Genomic DNA, 8,013 nt, shown 5'->3' on the forward strand with positions numbered 1-8,013 from the left:
ATCTTCAAATATTTATTATTATGTTTCGATTTTTATGTTTAGAATCTACTTCCAAAGTACTAAGTTACTTAAAACCTCCACGGTCATCCATACTTTTAGGAGTAAGTGGTAATTTAAGACTATAATAAAGTATTAGTAGATTGTCTATGGTGATTAGACATAACATAGAGATTGCGACTAACACTCATGAGTACTTAAATACAAATTTTAAATATAGAAAACCCCACACTTGGAGATTACTTTATGGATTCAATCATAAGTAATTCTAAGATGATAATATCTTATATTTTTCAAGCTGATATGCATAAGTTATAATTTATGATTTTGTTATACATTGCTATTTCATAAACCCAACCGTAAATGGATGCTATAAAATATATGTCTATGTATGACATGATGAGCCATTTTTGATTACGTAGTCAAAGTTTATTCAATTTTTTTCATAATAGAAAAGCAATATTTTTGAGCATCTTGGTGAGTTGATGTTGACATTATAATGTTGAGCCCCACCTTGGATTAAAGTAATATGTTCAATTTTATAAATCTAATAATGTCATTATAAATCGAAACCGGGAAACAAATCTTAGACAATGAGATTGATTTATATCCATATCTCATATCCATACAATATGTTATACAACGGAATAGTTGATTACTAAGACCGGCCCAAAGTGAGTTCAACATGTGTGATTGCAAAGGGCTCGCATACATTAGGGCCTGATTTTTAGTATATATATATATATATATATATATATATATATATATATATATATATATATATATAAATGCTATTGTGGTGGTCAGGCTTATTTATTTTGACCGTAAAACTCCTTAAAAACTATTTTTTTCTTAAACTTCATATTATCTATACATAAATCTATTTTTTACATAACAAATGTATAGTGTGGTTTAATGGTTTAGTTATGTTTATTTTCAATGGAAAATAAGTTAATCTTCAAAATAATATTTTTATAATGTCTTTTTTAATTAACTCAAAGTAAGTCACATATCAGCATTGTGTAGTAGTTTTAACTAAGAGAGGGTCTCATTTTTTTTTTCTTTTCACAGGGGCCTAAGATATGTTGCGGAAGGCCCTGTTAATCACTTATCTAAGTAGAGGCATTGATCGGGGTAAAATTTTTGGGTTTCGGGTAGAATATGTTTGGTTGTTCGGGCATTTCCTTAAATTAATAATACCCGATACCCGACTTATATTGTAATTCGGGTTCTCAGGTATTTCGGTTTTAGGTTGGGTCGAGTATTTTTGACAACCCTATATCTAAGGGTTGTCTTATAAGAATATGATTCGGAGTTTGACAGTTGCTAATGAAGCACACTTTGCTATTAAATGAGAGCTTTGTGACTAATAGTGATTAATGACTTGTCAAAGTGGAAGACTGTTGTAATAGTGTCTAATGTCATAACTGAATTGGTAAGACTATTCATTAACAATAAAGTCTTTTTTGGGGGTTGTCTTAATGAACCAAACAATATTAGGATGTTATAAGAGAGATATAAATACTTTATTAATTATTCATGTAATGATTAATTAATTAGAAACTAGAAGCTATAATTACTCTTTCCAAGACCGCCTTTACTTTTAGGATGGACTAAGGTACTCAAAGCAAGCCAATGAATCTTTCTAATATTGTCTTTACCCCCAAAGAAACCTCCTTCGAATGCTCTCAAAATTTTCAATCACTTTTATCGGAACTATAAACAGTGATAAATAAAAAAGAGGGAGACTAACAATCACGATCTTGACAATAGTAAGTTTCCCCTAAATGACAGATGTTTGCCTTCTAACTTGATAACTTTGAATTAAATTTATCAACCACTAGTTTCCAAATTGCAACAACTGTCGTGTTGGCTCCAATAAGGAACCCAAGATGAATAGAAGGGAAGTTTGCAAACTCACAACAAAGGGATCCAAACATCACCCATAAAGAATGAAAAAAAAAAGGATAAATAGAAGGATGAGAGACTTCTCGTGTTAGACCATTTGTAATACTCTCTACAACAACAGTCGTTGAGAGCTTCCTGATCATCACCACAAAACCCATTAAGAGAGAGAGAGAGAGAGAGAGAGGACAACGACCATGATCCTCCTCACCACAAATCATCACAATAACACAACACCCAACCACAACGGTTCGGGCTGATATGCACGTACAATGCTCGGGGCCACGTAGATCAAGAGCTCCTTCGTTATCGGTATTGCGAACGACCTTATAGCTTTTGTGGCAATGGTCATGACATCTCACGCTACACAAGGCTAGTGAAGCACCAAACATCAACATTTACGCCGAACATGAATATAAAATACTGCTATTGTATTGAAATACTAGTTAACGAAAATCTGTAATTTTTCTATGATAATATTTTTTGAATTTAGTTTCAACATCATTGCAATTTAACCTTTCTACTATCAATTAACTGTGTCAATCTCTTAGTTCATGTAGTTGATAAAGAACATATCGGTTAATCTATATTATATGCACAATTTTACTGAAAATCATTATTGTAAACAATTTTTTTTTTTTTAAAAACTTGTTTAATTTTATTACATATTATTATATTATATTCTAAAATATTAGACATGAACCCAATAGGTGAGTATTTAATTCATTTTGCAAATTGCAAGAGAAGCTACAAAGTGACATTCGAAGGGGGTTGTTTGGAGTACCGATGCAAAAGAGGTGGCTACTCACTACTCACTAGACTTCCTTTTGCAACTTTCCATCGATCAATCCACGGCTGCCGGTACTACTCGCCGGCGATTCATCGGACCCATCACCTTTATAACAGGGGCACACGTTTCTTCTCCTCTTCCATTCCATCACCTACCTACCTCTCTCTCTCTCTCTCTCTCTCTCTCTCTCTCAGAGATTAATGCGCATCATTACTGATCACAACCCTTTTTCATAATAACCTGTCACACCATCTTCCCAAAATTTCTGCCGACTGTGCGTGCTACTGTGTGTTCATATTCACGCATATTAGTCGGCGGCAAACGTGCGTTTCGCCGGCTGTGTTTGCTTTTGTTTACAACAATATATTCTCTGTCTGAAACTATTTGTACACATATATATGCCCTAGAATCACGCCATTACTGGTTGTGTAACGAGTGTTTATTTTTCCTCTTTACGCACGAAACGCACTTCGGTATTTATATGAAAACGCTTGTAACTCTGTTTTTTCGTGTTCATTTCGCCTTTCTAGCTCGTCAAGTGAATCGAAATTGAGCTATTCTACAGTGAATTGGAGTCGTTTAAGTACCCAGTTTTATAGGAAAAATCTGTTATCGTGAACACACATTTGAATATGTTGACGTGTATTGCTTGTACGAAACAGCTAAATGGTGGATCTCTACACGAACATGAAGAAGGAGACTCCGTTTCTACACCTAGAACCAAGCAAGCCGTTAAAACCCTCACATCTCAAGTAAGAATTACGATTGTTCTGTTTCTCGTTTTCTGACAAATGCTGTCATTCGATCGTTTAATGCAAGTATTTCTGATCATAAAATTGAACACATCGATTACAGATCAAGGATATCGCGTTAAAGGCTTCAGGAGCATACAAAAACTGCAAGCCTTGCTCCGGATCATCTAACAACAACTCGACCCGTCGGGGTTATGCGGACTCCGAAGCTGGTTCATCGTCCGGTAGGTTTTTTTGCGGGTACCAAAGAGCCGGCACCGGCAATTCGACACCCAGGGTTTGGGGTAAGGAAATGGAAGCGAGATTAAAGGGGCTTTCGAGTGGTTCGAGCACTCCGGCGTCGGTGAGTGGCCGGACTGAGTCGGTTGTGTTTATGGAGGAAGACGAGCTTAAAGAATGGGTTGCTCAGGTGGAACCAGGTGTTCTCATCACTTTCGTTTCCTTGCCTCATGGTGGCAACGATCTGAAACGTATTCGCTTCAGGTTTGCATTCTAAATTTCTAATCCGATTTATGCAATTTGTTATGCCTTATTTTACCAAATTTCACTTTGTTACACAAAAGTTTAATTCCTACTTCCTTGCGATTTTCATGGGACATAGTGACTAGTTGCTAACAAATAGATTGTATAAAAATCAAAAAATAGTCAATGACATATTTCCAGATGCTTTGTGGACTTGTGGGTCCAATATGCTCTTAAATAACCGCAAATTTTTGGAATCAAATTGAATTATATTATATCTCTCAACTAATCTATTAAATGGATCATTGCCAATAAGCTCTTAAATGGGGTCCGGGTATTTGAAATTCGATCCACCATTTCAATGTTCTTGATTGATTCTTTACTTATACTTATTACCCATAAACGAATGGTCCACATAATTTCATTCCACCCAAAAATATATTGTATGTTGTTTTCCTTTCTGCATCACATGTTATGCCCCTTGCTTTATTATACATAAAGAGTATAATTATAATTTTTAATGTTATATCATAATTACCATTTACCAATGTCGCTGTCAATCTTACTTTATTGTGTATTATTTTTATTATTAGTCGTGAAATGTTCAACAAATGGCAAGCTCAAAGATGGTGGTCCGAAAACTGTGAGAAAATTATGGAGTTGTACAATGTACAACGCTTTAATCAACAAGGAGTACCACTACCATCTCCTCCAAGATCTGAAGACGAGGTTAATTACTTTTTTATTTTTTTTTGTTAGTATCTAATATATCTAGTATGGTATCAGAGCAATCAAATTTTGATGTTTTCAGAGTTCAAGAACCGAGTCTATTGAAAACAGTCCGGTAACGCCGCCACTTAGTAAAGAGCATCCGCCTCGAAACTTGTTTCAGGGCTCAAAAACTGAGACATCGTCGGTAGATGTTTCCGCTAAAACTAGTTCAACGCGAGAGGCTGATCAATCTGAAGAGATTTCTTTGAGCAATGTGAGCGATTTGGAAACAGAATGGGTTGAGCAAGATGAACCGGGTGTTTATATTACAATTAGAACACTTCCAGGTGGGACCCGGGAGCTTAGGCGGGTTCGATTCAGGTAGTAATTAACATTTTTTTTTTTTCAATTTTGTAAATTATTATTAATTATGTTTTGATGTATGACAGTCGTGAACGGTTTGGGGAAGTGCATGCGAGAATGTGGTGGGAAAAGAATAGAGCGAGGATACAAGAACAGTATCTGTGAGTTTGAATGTTGGGAATAGTTTCTATATATCTATATATTTTGTTATGTAAAAGTGGTGAAAGGCTAGAAGGCCATTTTGAAGTTGAATATGAAGACCTTTGTATGTCTATATAAGCTTCATATTATATTCTATCTTTTTTATTTCTAAAAGGTAACCGAGTAGGGAAGGGTTGTTATATATAGCAATGTAAATGAGTTATCGAGCGGTTTGTGTTCGAGCGCAATCACTTTGAAGCTTACAGTAATACCTGAGTTCAAGTTTATTCATATAATATGCTAGACTTGAATTCTTATTGAGAAGTCTTTTGTATGTGTTACAGTTCTGGGTTGAGTTGGAAACTTCCACTTAATAATTTGATTCATCCTCCACTTAAAATGTAAGTTTGATTCATCCTCCACTTAAAATGTAAGGTGGGGTACTTCATGTGGGTAAATCAAATTACTAAAATTATTAATTCATGTGGGTAAAATTATTAATTCATGTGGGTAAATCAAATTATTAAAATTATTAAGTGGAAATATTTCTTTCCTCAAATGACTTAACAAAATGGATAAAATTAGGGTCAAGATTAAATGGATAATTATATAAAAAGGTCAAATCAAATTTATTAAAATTATTAAATGGAAATATTGCTTTCCTCAAATGACTTAACAAAATGGATGAAATTAGGGTCATGATTAAATGGATAATTATATAAAAAGGCCAAATGAAATTTATTAAAATTATTAAGTGGAAATATTGCTTTCCACAAATGACTTAACAAAATTGATGAAATTAGGTGTACAAAATAATTTTTCTTAACACATGAATTGTTACAAAATGGATGAAACTAGGTGTACACAATAATTTTTCTTAACATATGAATTGTTATGTATGATAAAAAATTATTGTATGAATTGTTATGTATGATAAAAAATTATTGCCTACAAGTTATTTTTATAGAAAAACAACTCTAAAATTTACCAATGTATTCTAACAAATCACTTCTTATAGAAAAACAACTCTAAAATTTACCAATGTATTCTATTTGCCTCGTTTATATTGGTTATAATCTACAAGTATTTTTTATTTTTTAACTAGTGTATTCAGTATCATAATTTTTAAATGTTACAATATATATATATATATATATATATATATATATATATATATATATATATATATATATATATATATAAAGGTTGTCAAGATCAGGATCCTACGTAGGTTTACAAGATCGGGATCGGGATCCTAAGATCCCACAAAATAAAACATAATTTGAATTTATAATTTTTAAACATGAAAAATATTTCGAACATTTAATTTTTCATTTAAAAGTTATAAAGCCTTCAAAATATTAGTCATAAGTCACAATACAAAATGAATAACGGTAAATTGGTAAAGGATAAATGCGATTAGGTGGTAAATATAAGTTTCATTTGCAAAAAAAAAAAAAAAAAAAAAAAAAAAAAAAAAAAAAAAATCAAGGGAAGGTAGGATCGGATCGGATCGGATCTCGATCCTACCTACGATCTTATGATCGTACCTGCAATTCCACCCAAAATACGATCCGTTTACGATATTGATCGTTTTCGATACCTAAGATCGAACGATCCTACGATCAGGATCGCGATTTTGACAACCATGATATATATATATATATATATATATATATATATATATATATATATATATATATATATATATATATATATATATATATATATATATATATATATATACACATTCCCTATGTTTCGTTAGAGCCAACGAAAAGCTCTAGAAACCATCTAGAATCCTATCCTTAAGGAGGTTCTACAATTGATCAATGCTCAATCTTTTGAACATTGTTATCTTTAGTCATTCTACTTTCAATTATTTCAATTAACCTAAAATCAATTCTAATTAATTTCTGATTAATTTATAGTTAAACAATATAATTTTGAATTAATATATTTTTCTCAAAACCTATTAATAAATTATTTATTTTGATTTATAATTAATTTATTAACATATATTAAATTAATAAATCAATATCTCTTTCCAAATAACATGTCAGTCTCTTACTAGGTTTGAGGACAACTCAAAAGGGTTTTGCTAATAATTTAAGTTTATAATAATTTAGTTAATAGCTTAGTGTAACAATTGATAAATTTTCCGTCATTAATTATTACTAGGAGTTAGGTTCGACTCATAAACACAAAAACTTCACATATTGAAGGATAATATGTAAAGTTTAGACAAATATAAAGTAATCAAAAAGTTAAAATGATTACCTTATTTGGAAAATACGCGACCTAATGATCTCAAAAATTAAAAGCGTCAAAACAATCTAACCCAGATTGGAAGAGTTATGATTTATGACGAATATAAACCAACCACATTAATAACGCTATTAACATCAAAAATAGCAAAAAGAAAACGGTTGAGTTTCGGCTAACACTACAAAAAGGAAATTTGTAGTAAAACATGAGATAATAACTTGAGAAGAAAGAAGGGCAAAAATGGAAGTCATATGATGGAGATACAATTTTTATAAAATATAAAAATGTGGGTTAAAAATGAAAGTTAAAATTAGAAGATGCAATATAAAGGAAAGTTGTAGTTTTAGGAAAGAGCTACACAAATATATAAAGAGGATAAGAAACAAAGTTCTTATGAAGAAAAATATGAACTTTAAAAAAAAATTAAAGGGTGTGCGTAAATGTGCGCACCAGGCACGTCACACACATCTGACCCCCAGATTCTTTAGAGATTTGGAAACGTGGACCACCAGAATGGTGACACGTGACAGATTTAGATAGGCCACGAAACGAGTGCAAACTGCGCAGCAGAGTGCGCGACGCGCACCATCACTATAAATAGGTGTGTTTGCTTCTTGGTTTTTC

At 32.2% G+C, this 8,013-nt stretch overlaps 1 protein-coding gene across 1 annotated transcript; it reads left to right on the forward strand.

The window, feature by feature from the left end:
* The first annotated feature begins 2,655 nt into the window (after nucleotides 1-2,655).
* LOC145030875 (protein Brevis radix-like 3) lies at nucleotides 2,656-5,445 on the forward strand. The gene is made up of 5 exons (XM_078979318.1): nucleotides 2,656-3,444; nucleotides 3,548-3,927; nucleotides 4,500-4,635; nucleotides 4,718-4,998; nucleotides 5,067-5,445. Exons 1-5 carry the CDS (start codon nucleotides 3,325-3,327, stop codon nucleotides 5,143-5,145), a joined length of 996 nt encoding a protein of 331 aa, XP_078835444.1. The 5' UTR covers nucleotides 2,656-3,324; the 3' UTR covers nucleotides 5,146-5,445.
* The last annotated feature ends 2,568 nt before the right edge of the window (nucleotides 5,446-8,013 follow it).

Source organism: Lactuca saligna, chromosome 1 (genome assembly GCF_052625555.1).
Source record: "Lactuca saligna cultivar CGN05327 chromosome 1, ASM5262555v1, whole genome shotgun sequence".
Classification (NCBI taxonomy): Eukaryota; Viridiplantae; Streptophyta; class Magnoliopsida; order Asterales; family Asteraceae; genus Lactuca; species Lactuca saligna.

What these genes read in the sequence shown, in the direction of transcription:
- LOC145030875 (XM_078979318.1), top strand. Translation starts at nt 3,325, where the DNA reads ATGTTGACGTGTATTGCTTGTACGAAACAGCTAAATGGTGGATCTCTA. An exon ending in TTAAAACCCTCACATCTCAA is followed by an intron (nt 3,445 to 3,547) that starts GTAAGAATTACG and finishes CATCGATTACAG; the next exon opens with ATCAAGGATATCGCGTTAAA. An exon ending in CTGAAACGTATTCGCTTCAG is followed by an intron (nt 3,928 to 4,499) that starts GTTTGCATTCTA and finishes TTTTATTATTAG; the next exon opens with TCGTGAAATGTTCAACAAAT.